At 34.7% G+C, this 23166-nt stretch overlaps 1 protein-coding gene and 1 non-coding gene across 2 annotated transcripts; one reads left to right on the plus strand and one right to left on the minus strand.

The window, feature by feature from the left end:
* Positions 1-15492: 15492 nt before the first annotated feature.
* Positions 15493-15564, minus strand: TRNAH-GUG. The gene has a single exon. It is a non-coding gene; the product is annotated as a tRNA-His (tRNA).
* A 3810-nt stretch (positions 15565-19374) lies between these two features.
* On the plus strand, positions 19375-22466 carry LOC109177442 (tankyrase-2). Its single transcript, XM_019326831.1, has 2 exons — positions 19375-19638; positions 21723-22466. The coding sequence occupies exons 1-2, from the start codon at positions 19505-19507 to the stop codon at positions 22345-22347; spliced, it is 759 nt and encodes a 252-aa protein (XP_019182376.1). The 5' UTR covers positions 19375-19504; the 3' UTR covers positions 22348-22466.
* The last annotated feature ends 700 nt before the right edge of the window (positions 22467-23166 follow it).

Below are 23166 nucleotides of genomic sequence, written 5' to 3' on the forward strand. Positions count from 1 at the left end.
TTTTCAGATTTAAAGATCATCCAATTTGCTAGGGAGGATGGCACAATATGGAATATTTATACTCTGTATTGGATTTAATTTTTATTAATTAGTATGGATATTAAATTTAATTTAAATTTCTTTACTTTTTGGAAATAATTTTTTAAGGTGGGAGTGTGCTTGGGATACTTGGAGGGGAGCCAGGCACCCTATCTTGTGGTCAAGTGGAACGGCTTTTGCTTTTAGTCTAGATAGGTTTAATTCTTATTTAAACTCAATTAGTAAATTAGTAATCTTAACTCAAATTGTAAAGTAGTAATCGAGTTAATACCCATTTTGGTCCCTCAACTATTAGGTAATACGCAATTTAGTCATAAATTATTAAAAGTACTCAATTTAGTCCTCTAACTTGTAAAATCATATCCATTTTGGTCCTCCGTTACAATTGATATCCATCCACCGTTATAAAGAGGGACAAAAAGGTCATTTTATCTATAATCGAGGGACCAAATGGGTTTTATCTATAGTCGAGAGACCAAAATGGGTATTATTATTATTATTATTATTATTATTATTATTATTATTATTATTAGTAGTAGGGAAAATGACACTTTTTCCCTCTGAGTTATATACTTATAGCACTTTTCCCCCCTCAATTATTCAAGTGGCTGTTTTTCCCCCTAAAATGTTAAATGGACATATTTACCCTTAAAATAAATATTTTATTTATTTTTCTTCTCCAACAAATTATGACCATAATTTGGTTCAAACCAAATAAACACTATAGCAACCAAACCGATATATTCCAATTACAATTTAGAATCGAAACTCGATATTTAGAGTTTATTAAAATCCCGGAACGGACGGTTCATGTTCCGAACTGAAAAAATAAAATACATTTATTGTTGAATTTAGACTATTTTTAAAATAAAAATAAAATTTTAAAATAAAAACAGTTCAAAATCGCGAATCGGGTCCGGAACCACCAGTTCACGGTTCAGGATCCAATTTTTTTGATTCATAATTTTAATAAATTGAAATCCAAATATTGGGTTCTAGATCTGAATCATAACCCGAAACTTTTAATTCGATTGCTATAGTGTCCGATTCAGTTCGAACCGAATCGTAGTCATCCCTACGTATACGCAATAATTTGTTGGAGAAGTAAAATAAATAAAATGTTTATTTTAAGGGTATAAATGTCAATTTAATATATTAGGGGGGAAAACAACCACTTTTAGAATAATTGAAGGGGCTAATGTGCTTACCTAAATAATTGAGGGGGAAAAAGTGCTATAAGTATATAACTCAGGGGGAAAAAGTGTCATTTTCCCTTATTATTATTATTATTATTATTATTATTATTATTATTATTATTATTATTATTATTGTTATACCCTTTTGGTCATTTTACATGTTAACCGCTAATCTAAACAGCTAATTTTACCAAACATATTTTTACAAACCGCTGATACAATCTGCTGGTCAAACTCGCTAATATAATCCGCTATTTGTTAACCGCTAATACAATTCGCAAAAGCTAACCGCTAACCGCTAATTGCCAAACAAGGCCTTTGTCCCAACAACAACAACAACAACAACAACAACAACAATAAAAATAATAATAATAATAATAATAATACCCATGTTGGTCCCTCGACTATTAAATAATAATAGTTAATACCCATTTTAGTCCCTCGGCTATTAGATAAAAGACGGTTTTGCCCCTCTCTATAACAGTGGATGGATGACAATTGTAACGAATGACCAAATTGGGTATGATTTTACAACTTAGAGAACTAAATTGAATATTTTTAATAATTTGAGACTAAATTACGTATTACCTAATAGTTGAGGGATCAAAATGAGTATTAACTCATTAGTAATCTAACCTCAATTACAAAGGAAAAAGAAGGGGGGTTGTAAAGACTTTTTTAGTTTTTTAGAATTGCCCCCTCTGCATCCTTACAAACTCACAAATTGCCCCTTTCGTAATAGGGAGGGAATTAAAGTAAACTTCACAAATTCTCATTTTGCCTTAATGTCACATTTTCTTCACTTTAATAGGTATATTAGCCATCGGATGACTAGAAGAAGAATTTAAAGGAATAGTGTTATCACCAACATGTGGAAAAAGAATTAATATTCAATTTAGTCCTTAACTATAGTAGTTTTTCTCAATTTAATCCTAAACGTCTTTTTGTTCTTAATTGCGTCTTTGACTTGAATTCTTTTGCCTAATTGAGTTATTTGTTAGAGTATTTTGTTAATTTTTCTTCGATTGATACTCACTTTAGTCATCGACTATATATAGTGATTTTACCCAATTTAGGATTCTTCTATAGTGGTTTTTCTCAATCTAGTCATTGATTGTAACAGCTGAGGACTCAATTAAGTAAAATCATTGAAGTCTATGACTCAATTAAGCACAAAAAGACGTTTAGGACTAAAAAAAAAAATACTATAGTCAAAAATTAAATTGGATATTAACTCTGTGAAAATAATATCTTGAACATTTTCACCATTACCTTAGTGTGACATTATCTATTTGGAGGCACCACCATTCTTAACCAAGCTACAACCTTATTTTGAAACCTTACATGGTTCTTACCTCCTAACCTCTCCCATCTCACCTTGAGCCTTTAGAGCAACCCATTTTGGTTTTTTTTTTTTTTTTTTTTTTTTTTAGTTATGTTGAAAGAAAGAGAATGTGATGTATTAGAAGAGAGAGAGAGAGAGGTTTTAGCAAAAGAATTGATTTTTCAAATAAGGAAAAATGGATTTTTCTTGCTATATTGGAAGAAAGAGTACTATGTGATGTAGTGAGAGAGGGAGGGAGGGAGAGAGAGAGAGAGGGGAAACAAGTGCTTAGATGGTACCCCTATGACTTCCCGAGGAAAGGTTACATGATCGAATTTCGGTGGTCGACTGTAGTAGTTTGAGAAAATATAGAACAGATACTACCTTATAATAGAGTTAATAGTACTCAAAAAAGTAAAGAGTTAATTCCCAAAATGGTCCTCTGACTATGGCCTTTTCTCAAATTGGTTCCTTGAATTTTAATTGCACCCAAAGTGGTCCTCCGACTATTGAATTTTAAGCCAAAATATCCTCCTTTAAATTTGGTGTTAAGTGGATGTTAAAATGAAGGGTAAAAAGAACATTTTATATTGTTTGTTGTTTAGAGCTTTGACCTGCCGATTACTTCCCCAAATTAGTGAAAAGATTTTCCCCAAATTAAAGAATATAAACCTAGCTAATTGCGATTTTCCCCTTCTTCCCCAAATTGCAATTTTTCCTTGGCGAAAATCTTTTCACTAATTTGGGGAAGTAATCGGCAGGTCAAAGCTCTAAACAACAAACAATATAAACTGCCCTTTTTACCATTCATTTTAACACCAAATTTAACGGATGACCATTTTGACTTAAAATTCAATAGTCAGAGGACCACTTTAGGTGCAATTAAAAATCAAGGAATCAATTTGAGAAAATACCATAATCGGAGGACATTTTGGGAATTGACTCAAAAAGTAAAACTACATAGTTAAGAATCTCACGCATGGTGCCCAATGGTCGCTTGTTTTTCACACGCAAATTGAGAGATTTGATTACGTTACCTTTTGTTCTTCACAGTCACACACTAGATTGAAGCCCACAAAAAGATTGCAAAAAAAAAAAAAAAAAATCACAATTACACATATATACCTTTTGAATCCTGGTGAACCCCCAACCAACCAATTTCAATTGAAAAAATATAATCAAAATGTGAACAAATTGAATACATTAAGAAATTGAAATTGGAATAATTAAAAAAGACATAAAAGAAAGCACTAAAGCTTTGCTGAATTTAAGAGAATGTATTGTATTTTTTAACTAAGAAATAAAATTCAAACATAAATTAAATGATTGAATGAAACTTAATAGCCAACTAGTAGGCTAAATATCATATCCAAATCCTAATACACAATAAAGAGACAATATAAGATAAATAATCAATAATTAAATTTATCTAAAGCTTTAAAGTAAGGGCTAAATTGGCATCTTCATTCTCTTGGTAATAGCAAAACTTGGTTGCATCTTCAAAAGGTTTTTCTAATTGATTCAACAGAGGTAGAGAGCCACTGGTAGGATTTAATTCCATTGATGATCTCAAGTTGTTCATTTCTGACTTTAAGCCAGACCCTCCAACAAAATTTGATGGCACTTCCTGTTGGCGACGACTAGTAGTACCAATGAAAAGTTCCTTAGGAAATGGTGCAACAATTGCATTTTTGTTAAAAGTGGATTGATGCGGTCGGATTTGAGCGATTTGTGATCCAGAATACATTGGTGCACAATTGGTTACAGGTGCGAGGACTACACCTTCTCTTATATGATCTTCAAAATGGTACAAAAGTTGTTTGGTGTTTGGGAAAAGGACATCACAAACTCGACAAAACATTGGCACTTCCTGTTGACGACGATTAGTAGTACCAATGAGACGTTCCTTAGAAATTGGTGCAACAACTTCATTTTCGTTAAAAGTGGATTGATGTGGTCGGATTTGAGCAATTTGTGGTCCAAAATACATTGGTGCACCATTGACTACAAGTGAGAAGACCACACCTTGTTTTATATGATCTTCAAAATGGTACATAAGTTGTTTGGTGTTTGGAAAAGGGATATCACAAACTCGGCAAACCACCGGCTTCCAAATATCGATTGGAGCATCTGCATTTGCATGTCGGGAATTAAAACTACTTCTTGACATGACGATGTTAAAACTTAAAAGTAATAGCAAATAATAAAAAGAAATAACAATAGAGGATATACGAGAGTAGTAATACATAATGCGTATATATAGGTGTAAAATGTAAGCTAGGGTCCACACAAAAAACGCGTACTTCTCAGTTCTCACTCAGAATGGATATAATTTTATTTATTCCAAATAAATAAATTAACTATCAATACAAACCTAAAATTGTATATATTACTTCCTACCCAAATGTAAAATATCAAACTATTTAGTCCATATATTATTAAATTTTTCAATTAAATTTATATATTATTTAATGCTGAGTTAATACTTAATTTAGTTTTCAATTATAGTAGTTTTTCTTAATTTAGTTCTAAACGTCTTTTTGTGCTTAACTAGATTATGGATTTTGACGATTTTAGTAAAAGTATTAATTTTTTTTTTAATTATAGAATATTTTAAAATATATAATTGCAATTGACAACTGTATTGCAATTAACTATATATGGTAATTAAATTTGACTGGTGGGCCAACCTTCTTTTTATGACTACAATTAATAGAATTTCCGGTTTGGCGTTATGCATATAATCATTGACGCTAATTGTTGCCTTGGGTTTACCCCCTCCATATAGATATTAAAAAAATATTAATAGTCACTTTTGATGTGACAAATACATATTTGGAAGAATGACTACAATTAATAGAATTTCCAGTTTGGCGTTATGTATATAATCATTGACGCTAGTTGTTGCCTCAAGTTTCCCCCCTCCACATAGATATTAAAATAAAAAATAGAATCTCCATATTAAGGAATATAATTAAACTTTGACCAGATCATGTTATATACTCTTATATTTATTATTCACCAATAGTCACTTTTGATGTGACAAATACATATTTGGAAGAATGACTACAATTAATAGAATTTCCAGTTTGGCGTTATGTACTCTTATATTTATTATTCAACAATAGTCACTTTTGTTGTGACAAATATATATTTGAAAGAATGACTACAATTAATAGAATTTCCGGTTTGGCGTTATGTATATAATCATTGACGCTAGTTGTTGCATCGGGTTTCCCCCCTCCATATAGATATAAAAAAAAATAGAATTTTCATATTAAGGAATATAATTAAACTTTGACCAGATCATGTTATATACTCTTATATTTATTATTCACCAATAGTCACTTTTGATGTGACAGATACATATTTGGATAAAAGTTAATTTCCAAAATGGTTCTCCGACTATGGTCTTTTCTTAAATTGGTTCTTTGACTTTTAATTGCATCCAAAGTGGTCATCTGACTATTGAATTTTAAGTTAAATTGGTCATCCGTTAACTTTTGCGTGAAGTAGGTGTTAAAATGAAGAGTAAAACGGGCAATTCAGGTTTTGCACTCCAATTTAGTGAATTTGCGACTCCCTTTCACCAACCTACATACATTTTTCTTCAAATTAAGTTTTTGTTCTCCTCAATCTATGATCAAAATGTAGGATAATCAACTAAAAAGCCAAAAAAGTTCATCTTCAACTTCATCTACAAACTTTTCAAGGCAAAGATTTCACTATGGTGATATTCCTGTTCGTTTTTGTCAGTGTGGACAGCAGCAGCAATACAGACCTTTCCAGCAGCCACCTACACCACAACAGTCTCAACTTCCTGCTCAGGAGAAGAAGCCTCAATTGGAGGAGATGTTCATACAATACATGGCTAGCCAGGACACTATGATGAAGAAAATGGATGCAAAGATTGATAAGGTTGCTCAGTCTAACCAAGCATCCATTCATAATTTAGAGGTGCAAGTAGGTTAGTTGGCTAAACTAGTTGCAGAAAAAGATCGAGGTAAGTTTCCTAGTACCACTGAAATAAACCCTAGGGAAGGAGCTATGGCTGTCACGTTGAGAAGTGGTAAGATATTGAATGAAATTATGAAAGACAATGAACCCACGAGGGTTGAGAAAGAGAGTGATAAAGAAGAGGATCAAGTGCCTAAAGAGAATTCTAGTGATCAAAACCTCAATTCCTCTACAGTGAAACCTTATGTACCCCCCATTCCATATCCACAAAGGTTACAAAAGAGGAACCAGAATAATAACTTCAAAAGATTCTTAGAGGTTTTTAAAAAATTACAAATTAATATTCCTTTTGCAGAAGCACTTGCCAATATGCCATCTTATGCCAAGTATATTAAGGAAATTGTGTCTAATAAAAAGAAATTGGAAGAGTTTGCTACTGTGCATCTAAATGAGGAGTGTAGTGCTATTCTACAAAGCAAATTACCTCCTAAGCTAATGGATCCAGGAAGTTTTTCTATTCCTTGCACTATTGGTAATACTGTTGTTGATAAATGCTTATGTGATCTAGGTGCCAGTATTAACCTTATGCCTTTAAATCTTTTCAATAAGTTGGAAATAGCTGAAATGAAGCCAACAACAATCTCCCTTCAACTTGCTGATAGATCAGTCAAGTACCCGCTTGGAGTAGTGGATGATATATTGGTAAAAGTTGGTAAATTTTATTTTCCTGCTGATTTCCTGATTCTTGATATGGGTAGTGACACAGATACATCTCTTATACTTGGTAGGCCATTTTTGTTGACAGGGGGAGTATTAATTGATATGCCTTTAGGGAAATTGATTTTTAGAGTAGGTACAGAAAAAGAGGAATTCTCTATCTCTAAAGCTGTAAAATTACCAACTTTTGATGAATCATGTCTTTTCGTTGATGTTATTGAGAAACCTTCAGAAGAAGTATTTGTTAAGCATTTACCTAGTGAAACACCACATCAACTTGAACTTAAACCACCTTCATTGCGGTTCAAATACGAGTTTTTGAGTAACAATGATACTTTTCTTATGTTTTCTTATGCTCATTTACTACATGCAAAAGAAGAGAGATTGTGGAGAACATTGACTAAAGCTTGGCATGACAAAAATAATTTTTGGAGAGAATTCAATGTAGGGCAAGGAGTTTTGTTGTTTAATTCTTGTCTTAAGTTTTTTCTAGAGAAATTGAAGTCTAGATGGTTTGGTCCTTTCATGGTCACTAAAGTTTGTTCGTATGAGGCCATAGAGATTGAAAGAGAGAAAAAGAGACCATTCATGGTTGCTTCACCAAAAGGCAGCCCCGGAAGAAATTGGCAACTAACAGGAAAGTTTCCTGTTTATTTCATTTTCTCATACTTGCTTTTATATTTAACATTGAGGACAATGTTGAGTTTGAGTGTGGGGAAGGGAAAGTAAGATTAGGGGATGTTTTATGCAAGTTTTATGCAAAATAGGCAATATCAAAAAAAATTTTGCATTTTTCTTGCAATTTTCTGCAACATTTTCTGCATTGTTCTATTTTTCTGCATTAATTTTTTGCATTTTTTCTGGAATTTTCTGCATGGTTCCCTTCATTTTTCAGCAAAATAAAGTTTAAAAACTGCCATCTAATGATTATGTTGATTGGGAGATAAGTTCAGTGTTTTGGGAATGCATAATATCAATGAATGTGTTTGACTATATGTATGCTTGCATAGAGTTAGTAGTCAAATTCTGTCACACCGTGAGCTGTTGAGCCTAGAGGTTGCCCACTGCAACTTATTTTCATTTTTGAGTGTTTATTTGCCCTCTATGATTGTGTTACTTCTAGAACTTGCTTTATACCATTTCAGAGCTACATGTTATATGATGACACAAGAATGATTTAGGCATTAGGATTTAGCCTTATGGCCTTAAAGATGACCACATCCTTATACATGTTATATTTCCCTAGTGAACCATTTTGAGCTTTATAATAAATATATAAAAGACATTTTTCTTCATTAGCCAACCCAAAGAACCTTAGCTCACAAAAAGAAGCCTCTTAACCCGTCCTTGGGTTAGTAGATGTCATTATTTCATTTATCTGTGCAAGGTGACCAAAAGTGATGAAGTATGGGTGAGATTGGAGTTGAAAGGTGATTCTACAATTGGTTTTCTTTGGGTGAGGAATTGTTGTGATCAAAGGGGATGAAGAAAAAAAGAGAACAAAAGGAGATCTATTCTAATTTTGTGGGTTGAAAAATCTTGTTAGCCCAAACTTTTGTGCTCATTTTATTCTTAAAATGATTTATGAGCAATGAAGGCATGATAGAAATTTGATGATTATGGGAAGAGTACTATTGAGGGTGATGTGGAAATGATGAGCTATCTATTCGGTTTTACCAGAAAGGAAAAAAAAAAGAGAAAACAAATGAAAAAAAAAAAAGAAGATGAAAAAGAGATAGAGGTTTTGAAAGTTGTTTATCAGTGAAAATGATGAGGGGGAATGAAGCAGTGGTAGCTTGTTTTAATAGAGTTCATTGTATGGGTAGAATACGAGTTCTTGCTCTTGATATGGTGAAATTATGGCTCTACTGATTCCTTGGACTTTATTTCTATTTCCATATATCCTTTCTTTGTTAAACCACATACCCTTGGCCCCATTACAACCCATAAATAAAGACCTTTTGACTTTTGTTCTTCATATAATTTTGGTAGAGGAGTTTTGGTGGACAAGCAAGCTTATGGCAAGTGCACTCTCAATAGAGGAAGGTGTGTGCCTTTCCTATACATATATTTATGAGAGATTGAGTGAACAACCGTGAGGACTACTATTCTCTATTGTCTTGTGTGCATATAACTTTGAACTCTCATGAAGTATTATGTGTTCACTAATTCCCTTGAATTGAATGCCTAGTTGACATGGTTATGGTTAGTATTTTGATTTCATTGAATAAGTTTGCTTGGGGACAAGCAAGACCTTGAGTGTGGGGAAGTTTGATGAGCTTAATTTCTACACATTATTTAGAATAATTTTAGCTAGTGAGTTGCATAAATAAATTAAGTTTTAGCGTTAATTTTATTATAAATATTATATTTAGTTATATGTTATTAGTTTAGACTAGTTTAGATGGGTTTTAATAGATATTAGGCTAATGTTGTATTTTTATTAATAAGAGTTTTATTTTATCTATAGTATTAAATTTACTTAGTAATTTTATATCTTCAATTTAAAATAAGTGTTTTAATAATTATGTTTTAATGAGTTGTCTCATTAGTTTATAATTATTATTATTTTAACTTTATTTTATTTTTGTTTTCTTTGTCAGATTGGCGCAGCAAAAGAAAAAGGGGAATGAGGGGATAGTTGGGTTTTGCTTTCTTTCACGGCAAAGAGGAGAAAAGAACCCTTATAAAACTGTTCTTGTTTTTGGGACGGGAGGAAGAGAACAGAACAAAAAAAGGAGAAGGGAAAAGTACGAAAGAAGGTCTGGGCAAGCGAGAGATTGCAGGCAGCGGAGCTTCGGTTGCAGCTATCGCTTCTCTAGGCTTGAATTACTTTCTTCTGTCTCTATTTTTATTTCTTGTTAAAATTTCCAGAATGTTATTTCTTGAACATTCAAATATGATTTTTGGCTAGAATTTAAATTAGGGATTTGGATTAGCCTATATTAGATTAATTGATTATTCTTCCTGATGTGTTGATTCTTCTAATTTCAATTGAATAATTGAACTTGATTATATTTATTTTATGTATTTTAATTGTGGATTGTGTGCCTGGCCACTGCATAACTATAATATTAGGGTTCATAAGAAGAACTGACAGGTGAATTATGAACCTAGAACTCATAAGATAAACACAATTGACCTAAACTAGACATAGCTTTAGGTATTTGTGGTGATATTTGATTGTTGCTTAATGGGTTTAATTAATGTTGGTGAGATATCGACGGATGATCATAGTTAATTGGATACAACCTAGTAGCTCGACGGAGTATTAGGATATATATGAGGCAATCATCACTATAGTTATAAGAATTGATATTTAGGAGAGTTAGTTAATTATCTAATAGGTGAACCCAAATCCCTAGTCTTCTCTCAATTGGAGTTTCCCTTTGCTTTAAATTCATAAATATTCTTTTAATCACATTAATTCTATTTATTTGCGAATTTCCTTATCAACAATTTGATTATTTAAGATAACAGTTAATAGTGTTCTTCGTGGGATCGACCCTGGAATACTCCAGGAATTTATACTGTGATTGACTCTGTGCACTTGCAGATTATAGCAATCAGTTAAATCAATGAAGTTGACTGTTTAGTTATTTTTCCCTTTTTAGCCTGTGCAGTCACCTCGAGTGGTGATTGTGGCGGTAACACCCGTTGGATGTTTGAAAATAGAATTAAGTTTTTAAATCTTTCTTTTAGTTCATGCTTAGTTTATCTTGTTAAGATAAGTATTCGGGAATTTAGATTTAGAAAAATGGGGTGTTACAGCTTGGCCTTGAGGCGGGCAACCGCGTACTCCATTGAGCTTCCCTTTCTAGACTTTGTTTATGGACTGTTTTGTACGGAATTTCCAAGGGTTGATATCCAAACTGTTTGCTCGCTCCTTGAAACAATTCATCCGTGATTATAAGCCATTGGTTTTATGTTTATTAGAGCCAAAATTCTTTGACTCTCATGCTGATAGGATCTACTCCAGAGTTGGTTTTGATGACTGGCTTAGGGTAGAAGTAGTAGGATTTTTCGGGGGTATTTGGGTATTTTGTAGGAGCTCGGTTTCGATTGAGGTGATCCATACCCACCCCCAGTTTGTCGTTGTTTGAATTATGATGGTTGATGAGGATCCTTGGTTCCTATCATTTGTATATGGGAGTCCAACCCATCATTGAGAAGAAAGCTTTTTACTGATCTTTCTCAGCAGTCGTTGGGTTTTAATGGTGTATGGATGTCAATAGGAGATTTTAACGTTGTTTTGTCCAAAGAAGAAACAAATAGTTTTAACATATTTGCCTCGTCTCGGTGTGCAGGTTTTCAGGATTGGATTTTCCGTGAAGGCTTGATCGATCTCGGATACTCGGGCCCAGCTTATACTTGGATGCAAGGACTCAGCTCACCAAATTTCAAGGGTGCAAGATTGGATCGTGCCCTTTGCAATATTGAGTGGAAAATCAGGTCCCCAGACGTGGAGGTTTTGCATTTACCCATGGTAAATTCATATCATACCCTTGGTGAGTCTAGGAGATTTCGATTCAATGCGGCCTGGTGAACCCACCCGAACTACCAGGAATAGGTGTCTAGCACTTGGAAGTCAGACGTCAGCTTGGAAGCTAATAAATCAAATCTGTCTAAGCAGCTGGATGACTGGAACAAACATACCATTGGCAACATCTTCCGAAGGAAGTGAAGGGTGCTTGCAAGAATTAGTGGTGTGCAACGCAGTTTATCTGTCTACCAGAAACTGGACCTTATCAAATTGGACCGCAAACTAAGGCGGGAGCTCGATGAAATCCTCTACCAGGAGGAACTCCTCTGGTTCTAGAGATCAAGGGAGGAGTGGATTGTTTCTGGCGATCGCAATACGCGGTTTTACCACGCAGCTACAGCAGTACGCAAATCAGCCTCGACAGTTCGTAGACTCAAAGACAATTTTGGAGAATGGATCTCAGATGGTGATGGAATTTTGGAACCCTTCCACGCATTCTATATGGACTTGTTTTCAGAGGACTCGACCACACAGTTGGAGGACTTAAATGATGCGTTCTTCCCCCCTCTCCACACGTCTCAATGGTTAGCTATCAATGCTCATTTCACGGTTAAGGATCTAGAAGCAGTATTTGAGATGGCGCAATTTAAGGCTCCTAGCTCGGACGGTTTCCAAACCAGCTTCTACCAAAATTCATGGGCACTGTCAAGGATTCTTTGATCAAGTTTGCTTCTGATTTCTTCTCGACTGGGCACCTACCTAATGGATGCAATGATACGGTGATTTGTCTTGTCCCAATGATTCCTAATCCTTAGCTTGTTAACCAATTCCGGTCAATTGGTTTGTGTAACGTCTCGTACAAAATGTTGACCAAGGCCATGACATTAAGGTTGAAATCTGCCATGCGAATGCTAATCGGTCCCTTCCAGACTAGCTTTGTGCTGGGCAGACAAATAACGAATAATGTATTGGTTTACCAGGAAGTTCTAAATTCGCTGAGGTCCAAGAGTGGGAAGGGAGGGCTGATGGTGATCAAAATCGATTTGGAAAAGGCCTACGATAGGCTTTCATGGAGTTTTATTCGTTCTACCCTTCAAAAAGCAGGTTTCAGCCCAGATTGGATTAGGAATATAATGTCTTGTGTCTCCACTTCTAGGTTAGCAATATCATTTGATAGTAGATTATCGAAATGGTTTATGCTAGAGCGTGGCATACGCCAAGGGGATCCGCTGTCACCTCTTCTATTTGTACTCTATGTGGAAAGGCTGAGCCATTTAATTGAGCAATCCGTGAAGAATGGCCAGTGGAAAGGCATGAAGATCACAAGGAAAGGGCCTTGCATTAGTCACCTCTTCTTTGTAGACGATCTGGTATTTTTTGGAGAAGCATCTCTCCACCAGGCTTCAGTAGTTAAGAAATGCCTTAATGAGTTCTGTTCACTTTCGGGACAGAGGTTGAGTTACATGAAATCGTAAATCTTTTTTTCCAAGAACACGAGTGTGGAGATACAACAAGCAATAAGCAGCAGCTTGGGAATCCCTATAGTAAATGATCTGGGAAGGTATTTGGGCGTGCCCTCAATTCATGGTAGGCTCAAACAGGATTCATATGCCGACTTAATGTCTAGAATCCAAGCGAGGCTCACAGGCTGGAAGAATAGAACTCTTTCCTTTGATGGGAGATCAACCCTCATACAGTCAGTTCTGTCAGCAATTCCGTGTTACACAATGCAATCATCCCTCCTTCCCCAAGGAGTGCTTTCTCGTCTCGAAAGGCTCTCCAGAGACTTCCTATGGGGATCGTCAAAAGGTAATCGAAAGTGCAACTTGATAAGTTGGAAGAAGGTCACGGAGAGCAAAGATCAAGGAAGGTTGGGAATCCAGAGATTGGACTAAATGAACCAAGCTCTTTTTGCCAAATTGGGTTGGAAGCTAATGAATAAAGAAGATGGCTTATGCGTAAAAATCATGGAAGCTAAGGTCCAACTTCCTAGTCTGCCAAGTCAGGCATGTCAAATGTATGGAAGGGTATTCTTAAGTCGGCGCCAATCCTTCTGAAAGGGAGCAAAAAGTTGGTGAAGAACGACAGATCAACATTGTTTTGGCTCGATTCATGGATAGGAAAACAAGCCACTTTGCTAAGTCGCATTAGGTATGATCCCTTCGACAGAGTAATACGCTAAAGTCTTTGAGTACTGGGTCCCAGAATCGGGGTGGCTGTGGGAGAAACTTTCGAACCTGCTTCTTGAGGAGTGCTTGAGTATGTTGGCGGCGTTCAACTTATTAGATGACTGTGAGCTTGAAAATGGCCTGGGCTAGGACGTGGCCTATTCTGGTAAATTCTCTGTTAAATCAACTTATGACATTACAGTAGGGGCCTTTCGACGTACAGAAGAGTATGGAATTATATTTGAAGTCTCAAAGTGCCTTATAGAATCCGCACATTCCTATGGCTCGCACGTCACGACTGCCACATGACAAACACTAAAAGGGCTAGGCGCGGCTTCACTTCCGAAGTTTTCTGTGGGATATGTAGGAACCTCCCGGAGGACATAGATCATATCATGCAAAGATGTCCAATTGCAAATAGTGTCTGGGAATCTCTCATACCTTATGACCATAGAAGACTCTAGGATCAAGATTACACCAACTGGTTTGACGAGGGTATATCTGAGCTCTCCTCTGGTAATCGAAAACATGAACAACGTGTAACCTTTGCGGTCACAATGTGGTGGCTGTGGAAGTGGAGAAATGATTTGGTATTTTCAGGTACTAATATAAACCTCGCTGCAAGAATCAAATGGATTAGAGATCAAGTGGAGGAAATAAATATATCGTTCTCAAAGGCTAAGGGCCTAATAGCTCCGATAGAGAGTATTTGTTGGAGACAATTGAAGTGGATCAGGCCACAAGTTGGTTGGGTTAAGGCAAATATTGATGGCAGTTCCATCCCAAGCAATAGCATCGCCAGGTGCGGTGGTTTCATTAGAGATGATCAGGGTTGCTAGTTGAAAGGTTTTATGCACAACATTGGGCTTAACCAAAGGGTATCTAGTTAGCCAAGACTATGGGGCTTAACCACATGATTTTTTAAAACAGATTCCTTAGATATTGTGGAGGGTTTTTGCAAGGGCAAATCCTTTGAGAACCTGTTGATAACATCTTGGCGGCTTGCAGGAAAGAAATCAGGAGCATCCCTGTCTGGAAGGTTCTACACGCGGTTCGTGAACAGAATAGAGCTGCTGACCTCTTGGCGCACATGGCAACAACTATTAGCAGGGGCACATCTATACTCCATGATCCTTGTGATGAACTTCTCGATGTCTTAAATGATGATTGTTTGGGCGTCCTTGCGTGGCGTCATATTAGTTGTATTAGTCTGTGGTTTCAATTAACTATATTTGAAACCTAAATATTCAATTAAAGTCAATTAAAATCAAAGTTCATTATATTTGAATCCAATACATTCGTTTAAAATCAAACGGAGTAAAAAAAAAAAAAAAAATCAATCTGTTAAAAGTCAACACACTCAATTAAAGACATTAGAATAATGAAGTTAGTAGAGTAACTTCCAATAATCACAAACAAGTTGCATGGTGTTGCTCCAGAGCTTGTGGGATGGATATGGAGGGAGACATTATCCAATTAATCGCCGAGATTAGAAGAAGTGACGCCACGGTGTATTCGTATCCCACACACACGTGCTTCCCATGCAGCGTTGGAAAACATGAGGTAAGGACGTAGTGTTATAACACAGAAAGAGAAAAACATGCAATTTGTGGCTGCTGGGATTCGAGCCCAGGTCTCCACGGCCACAACGTGAAATTCTTACCACTAAACTACAACCACTTTGTTTAGAGAGAGTTTAGATTTATCTACAAGTTTTGAATTTTTTTTTTATTTATTTTTTTAGTTAAATTTCCACTATCATTGCAGCTGAAGGGATCTCTAGAGGCATTTTATGGGCTTGGAACCGAGGTATTAGAGATATTGAAATTCAAACAGATGCTGAAAAGGTTGTCAACTGGACCCTAGAAATGATACCATGAGGGGCACCATAAGTGTATATATTAAGAATATTCGTCAGAGATTAGAGAATGACCGAAAGATTTCTCTCCGCTGCATTGTTCGAGAGCCGAATGATTGTGTAGATGCCGTCGCAATTATGGGCGCACTTATGAACATGGACTGGAGAGAGCTTGAGCATTGCCCTCCTAGTTTGGAGGAGACCATTGAGAATGATCATTTGAGAGCAAGATGATCCCGTAACGGTAGGGCCTAGTCCTTTTTCTTTTCGGGTATCCCCCTCCATGTCAATCTACAAGGTTTGAATTTTTGTCCCAAAATTTACTGTACTAATAAGAGCCAAAGAGAGTTAGGCCTATAATGGGTAAAAAAAAACGACGGTGAAATTTTTTAATCAGATGAATGACTAAGATTGATTAGATTTTAATTTTTCCTTGAGATTTCCTAATTTATCCTTAATGATATGATTATCTGTTAATTTTTACGTTAAATATTATCTTCTCCGTTAATTTTTGTTAGTTCACCGTTAACTTACTCATTGATTTCAATAAGAATGGTCTTAGGTTCGAACCTCATCCCAATCCAAGTTGGCATAATTACTACTCTATTTTACTCTTATTAAATCAAATAATAATTTAGTAGCTACAACAAAAAATAATACATATGCATTTCTTTAATTTACAATTATGTGTCTACAATGCCTTTATTCAAAAAAAAAAAAAATTATTCATTATCAATAAATTAAACAAGAGAAATAATTTCATTAGTTATTGTCTTTATTTTTCTCCAATATAAAAATTCTTTACATTCAAATTCATCAATTGATTATATTCGCTACATTGTCCATACAATGTCTTTATTAAAAAAAAATTATTCATTATCAATAAATTAATTAAGAGAAATAATTTCATTAGTTATATTGTCTTTATTTATCTCTAATATGAAAAAATTTTTACATTCAAATTCATCAATTGATTATATTCGTTACATTATCCCTACATTGTCTTTATTCAAAAAAAAAAAACTATTCATTATCAATAAATTAATTAAGAGAAATAATTTCATTAGTTATATTGTCTTTATTTTTCTCCAATGTAAAAAATATTCTTTACATTCAAATTCATCAATTGATTATATTCACTACATTGTCTATTATCTTTCTTGTACACTATTTTTTAATTAAATATCAAAGTTATAATCAATGTTGCAAAAATCGTGCCTAGGCCCTGCCCGGCAGCAGCGAGGAAGGCCGAATTTGGCCTCCTCAGCGGCCGGGCGGCTAGACGGCCGCCTAGACCGCCTAGCCGGCTGAACCAGCGATTTTTTTTTTTTAATTGTAAAGTGTCAAAAGTTCGGCAAGACATAACTTTTGACTCGGTTGTCCGTTTTGGACAATTTTATTTTTTTGAAATCGCTATTTTTTTCGAGATCGCTATAGGCGGTTTGCCCTACCAATTTCTCAAAAAAATGCTTCTTTAGCTCTTAATTTTAGTTTTTTATGTATTTAGATGGTTTAAACAATATTTTAAACAATTTTACAACCACTTACGTAAATAGTTTGTAAAAAATAACTATGGGAACCTTATGTTTTATTAGTGAATTTTACAATTTTTAGTTTAAATTTTTTTAAATAATAATTAATCGGGCGCCTAACTTATTTTGCAACCTTGGTTATAATACAAAATAATGCTATATATTTATTTACCAAGTATTTTATTTATACAATGAAAATTTTTTTTTTAAAAAAAATAGAATTAAGCCCAATCATATTAACCACTTGAGGGATTTGTTGACAAAGAGAGTATTCTGTTGGAAATAATAAACCAAAAGTCGATTTAATATCGTAAAATAATATTTATATATACACACGAAAATATATAAAATATTATTCGATATATATCCGAAATATATATATATATATATATATATATATATATATATATATATATATATATATATATATATATATATATATATATATATATACACACACACACACACACACACACACACAAATATATATATAAACCGGACCCAAGGTTATATATACATATATATCTACGAAAAACTCCGAAAAAGATATACAAAATTACAAATATATATCAACCAAAAATTGAAACTTATAATATTTAGATTATAGTTCCAATCCGACGACTATATCAAAAGGAGAAAGGATTTTTGCTTAAAGCATAATCCAACACGAAAGAAGAAGAGGAAGAAAGATGGTAAGTACGAGTTAGGCGAAGTGCCTTTTTCCTTAAAACTTTATTTGCCACCTCCCAAAAAGTGCTAGGAGCGTTGTGGCCTAGGTTTCCCAAGATAAAATGTACAACGGTTCGATGTTTGAGCACCCAAACGAACGAACTAGACCACGGGCAGAACACAGCTTCAAGAATGGAGTAGGAGCAGAGTTTTTGGAGCTGGGAAAACAATATTTTCTGTGTTGTGTGTGTTGTTCCAAGTCCGTAGTTCTTCACTACTTTCTTGTGGAAAACTTGCTGCTCTACAACACTCTTATATAGGAGGTGTAAGATTAATAACATTTAATTTGGCATTTATTATAACATTAAAATCAGATAAAAACAGTTGTAACAGCTGACCGTTAATCTTGAGAATTAAAACTCGTAACGGTTCAAGAGAAGACAAGCTGATTCTGGGAACCATGCCAAAAACTTGACAAGCTGATTCTAAGCCAATTTGTGCCCACGTGAATCAAGCCTTTTCGATCTCAGTTTGGGATTTGATTTGCACCCCCCTACGCGCGAGAAAAAACCTCTATGCTATACATTCAATGAGCCTCTAAAAGACTCTTGTATAAATAGTGGGGCAAATCCTCTTCCCAGACCAACGTGGGACAAAAGCTCACATTTTTCCCTTCATTTTTCCAACTCAATGGGTCTACTTTGAGAATCAATATCTCATTCATCCATTATCCATTTTGAGTGTACAATATATCAATCTCTTCGTCTCACTACGAAGAATCCTAATCCACTTTTACCCGACCCAAATCGAAAGCGGATCCCACTGATAATTGTACCACAAAATAGCCACTTAAAATGCTTTTTTAATACTATTTTTCCAACATATTCAAATCACACAACAAATTGAAGTGTGAAACTATCTCGCAATGTCTTTACTTGACAATCAGCAGTTAGCGGTTAGTGTTAACGGATTTGACCAGCGAATTATATCAATGGTTGGTAAAAAGATATTTAAAAAAATTAACTGTTTAGATTAACATGTAAAATGACCGAAGGCTATACATAATAATAATAATAATAATAATAATAATAATAATAATAATGGAAAAGATAACGGGAGTTATAACGGTAGATGTAATTTTGATTGAGACTTATTATGTTTTTAGTATCAATTTTATGATGGGTTTGATACAATAAAACCATAAACTAAATATCGATATTTCAAAATTTTATTGAAAGAATATTTTTAGTAATAAAGGTATAAATATAATTGTATTTATGAAAATGACAATCTTATGTTAGATATTTCAAGAAGGGGAATTGTTTATCGTGAAGGGAGTAAATTATTTGTGCATAGGGCACTGATACAGAATTTTTTTTTAAAAAAAATTAAAATTTTTATTTTTAAAACCAACCAAACAAACAAACCATTCTTAAGTCTTAGCCCGACCCGTAAAAATCCCCAAATCACATCGCCATTTGTGCATTGAAGTTGAAGGTCACTGATACAGAAACTAGAAAATCTGGTTTTGTTGAAGCTCACAAGAATCAGGGAAAGGAAAATGGGAAACCCAAAGAAACAATCGAACGAGGAACTACACGCGGCGGCTCGAGCGGGTGACCTGACCGCCGTGCAGAGAATATGCAGCTCCAACCCACTCGCAGTCAACTCCAGAGACAAGCACTCTCGAACCCCGTATTTTGCTTCTCTATCTCTCTTCTCTCAACTCAACAATTTAATTTCAATTATATTACCTGTCTTTTGGGATTGGGCGGGCCTGCTGGGTGTATACAAAGTACTTTTTAAATGCTAGGAAAATCTTGAATTTCTATGTCTTACAAATTTGGTGTAATAGGTTAGAGATGAATAAAATTTTGTGTGAGATTTGAATTTTCTTGGAAATGGGCATTGAAAGATTTAAGAATGTAGGGAGCATTTTCATTATAGCTTGTGTTATTACCTATGCTGGCATTTGAACTTTGATTTGTTTAATTGTTACTTGACTGAGAATTTCAACATTTTGTGTGTTTTAATGCTAGAAACAATTTTAATTTCTATGTCTATGGTATCATTCAAAATGATAAGTTCAAGCTAGGATGTGAGTATTCAAAATCTCATTTATCAGCCAAGGCATGTTAACTTAGATTGTGAGATGAATGGTGTTAATAGCACCGTACATTAATTTTCATTCATTAGTTGATAGATGGTCATGAGTTTCTCTTTGATATCCGCTTAGCTTCCAAAAACAGTCACCTTTATACAGTTATACGTCCAGCATTCTGGTCTCTAAAATCATGAAACTGCTATCTTTTGTATCACCCCTAGAAAGAGAAGTTGTAAACCAAAGAGAAAAAGTACGGTCAATAAGAGCAGTGCACATGGAAGTGAAACAGTGTTCTGTGAGGGGAGTAAAGAAGTTGGGATGGCCAAAGTGCTAAGAGTTTACGAGAGAAGTGGTTTGCTGATTGAAACGATTGGTTTATGTCTGGGACAACAGGAGTTAGAGTGTGATTCCAGAAAGGTAATCAGACAGAGGAGCTCAATCCAATGAAGATTGAAGAGAAGGTTTAACATTATTGCTAGTGTATGTCCATTTTAGGTTAGTGTGCCTATGTGGTGTTTGGGATGAGAAAACTTAAAAAGAATGTCTTGTTCTAAAATTTCTTAGAAATGTAGTAGCACTGTAGCAATTACATTAGCTTTAGAAATAAATAACATATAAAAAAAAAAAAAAAAAAAAGAAAAATTGCATTTTTTGTCCCTAAGTTATAGGGTAATTGTAGGATTTGTCCCTACTTGTTAATATGCTCATTTCTTGTCCCTAAGCTATAACCAACGTTGCAAATTTCTTCCTTTTTCTAATAGGTCATGCTCACTTCTCGTCCCTAAGTTATAACTGACATTGTAAATTTCGTCCCTACTGTTTGTTAGAAAAAAGGATGAAATTTGCAACGTCAGTTATAGCTTAGGGACGAGAAGTGAGCACTATCAACAAGTAGAGGGACGAATCCTAGAATTACCCTATAACTTAGGGACAAAAAGCGCAATTTCCCTAAAAAAATAGTAAATGAAAACAAAAGAAGAGGAAAGAAAGAAATCCTTAACGTAAAGGTGGTACTAACAGGAAGATTGTTCCAAGAACGGCAAGAAGGCAACAATAGAGCAGTGATGTCTTTTGTGCTCAACTTCAAAAAAATGATAATAGCTTAGTTTTAATGTAAAAATTTGTTAAATGGATACTTTGTAAAACTATGAGGTATGCAACAAAAGAACATGTTTTTATGCGAACTTCAATGCTTTAACATTTTCACTGGTAGCTCCTCTTTGAAACATTTGAATCTCATATGTTGTAACAGAAGTATTCAATTTTAAACTCCTTCCTTTTAGGCTTTCTCCCTAGTCCCTACACGATTAGATGGTGCTGCTCAACTCACCTCTTGACTTGCATCAAGGTCTTATACTTTTCATCTCCCTATACTGTAGAAGAAAGAAACTAAGAAAGAGGACTTATGGTTAACTTAGTAATTTAACATGTACTTAGTTTTCTTATTAGCAAGGTCTATAAAAGGCCATGCACGTTTTCTCTCGATGACCTTACCATTCAAAATGTCATCTTGTTAAACGAAGTTGCACTGGATATATTTTATTGGGAGATCTTTGTTCTTTTTGTAATTGATATTCCTTCGTAGCTCAGCTGTTTCTGCATATGCACACATTATTTTGATTCGTTTATTAGTCTGTCTATCCCCTAATCTGGTAAATCGTAAACTGAACTCCAGACTCCACCTGGCAGCGTGGTCTGGACATGCACAGGTAGTGAATTATCTCTGCAAGAACAAGGCCGATGTGGGTGCTGCTGCCATGGACGACATGGGTGCAGTTCACTTTGCTGCTCAGAAAGGCCATCTAGAGGTTGTACGGATTCTTCTTACATCGGGAGTATCTGTAAAATCGGCCAATCGCAAGGGTATGACTGCCCTTCACTACGCTGCCCAAGGATCTAATCTGGAACTTGTCAAATATTTGTTGAAGAAAGGTGCAAATCTTAGTGTTAGAAACAAAGCAGCCAAGACTCCCATTGATCTCGCAAGCAATGACGACATCCGGTCATTCTTACACGAATGCGAAACCACATCTATCCAAGAGGCTCTTGGTGGTGGAGAAAAAAGTGATGAAGCTAAACCAAACCCCTCATCGGTGGAAAATGCAGAAGGCTCTGAGGTCAAAGCTGATGAGGACGGGGGTGGAGAGGCTGAGGATGCGAAAGATGAATCTGTCAAGAGAAAAGCAGACGGTGAGGAAGATCAGGAAAACTCCAAGGAAACAAAGAAAGCAAAAGTTGCTCTAAATCATCTTCTAGCTTCAGATGACGTGCAGGAAGAGGAAGAGGAAGAGAACCTTTGAGTGAACTCTGTGGAAATATGACTTACAATAGCTACAAGCTGTATCACTTAACACACATTTCACTAGTATGATAGCGGGAGCTATGTTGTTTTGTTATTATAGAGATGTTGACATGGCAACCAGTGCTGGTATTTCAAATTATACCATGGAGCAGAGTTCACATTGCATTATGGACCTTAGTTCAAAATGACATTCAGATTATGTGTCTGCCATTAACATATTGGGGTATTTGGTAAATGGATGTTAGTTGGTTGAGTTAGTGGGTTTGACTAGTTGATAACATTAGCTGATTGTAGAAAAAGGTTTAGTAAATTAGTTGTTAGCTGATTACATACAAAATAATTTTCTCAAAAAGCTTATCGAAAAAGCTACTTTGAGCAGTTTTTTAAATTTTTGCATTTTGAAGCAATAAGTTGTTACAAAAAGTTAATTAATCAAACATTCATATTGATTGTTTAACTAAGTCAAACAACTAATAGTGGTAAGCTAAAATTGGTTGATAGGCTAATTATTTTACCAAACATGGTCATTATGTGCATGTAGCGCGTATAATGTGCCTGTAGTTAAAATATTATGTACATATAGTTAATATATTATGTGTCTGTAGTTAAGTTATTACGTATATTCAATTTATTTACAAGCACATAATTTATTAATTAAAGACATAATATATTAATTATACATACATAAATTTTAGAGCAAGGTTCACCATGAAAGACCCTGGTCCATAGTATAACAATGGCACCTTACATTCATGGCTTCTAATTTAAGGTGCATCAGTTTAACAATGGCACCTTACATTCATGGCTTCTAATTTAA

The sequence above is a fragment of the Ipomoea nil genome, unplaced genomic scaffold (assembly GCF_001879475.1).
Source record: "Ipomoea nil cultivar Tokyo-kokei standard unplaced genomic scaffold, Asagao_1.1 scaffold0804, whole genome shotgun sequence".
Lineage (NCBI taxonomy): Eukaryota > Viridiplantae > Streptophyta > Magnoliopsida > Solanales > Convolvulaceae > Ipomoea > Ipomoea nil.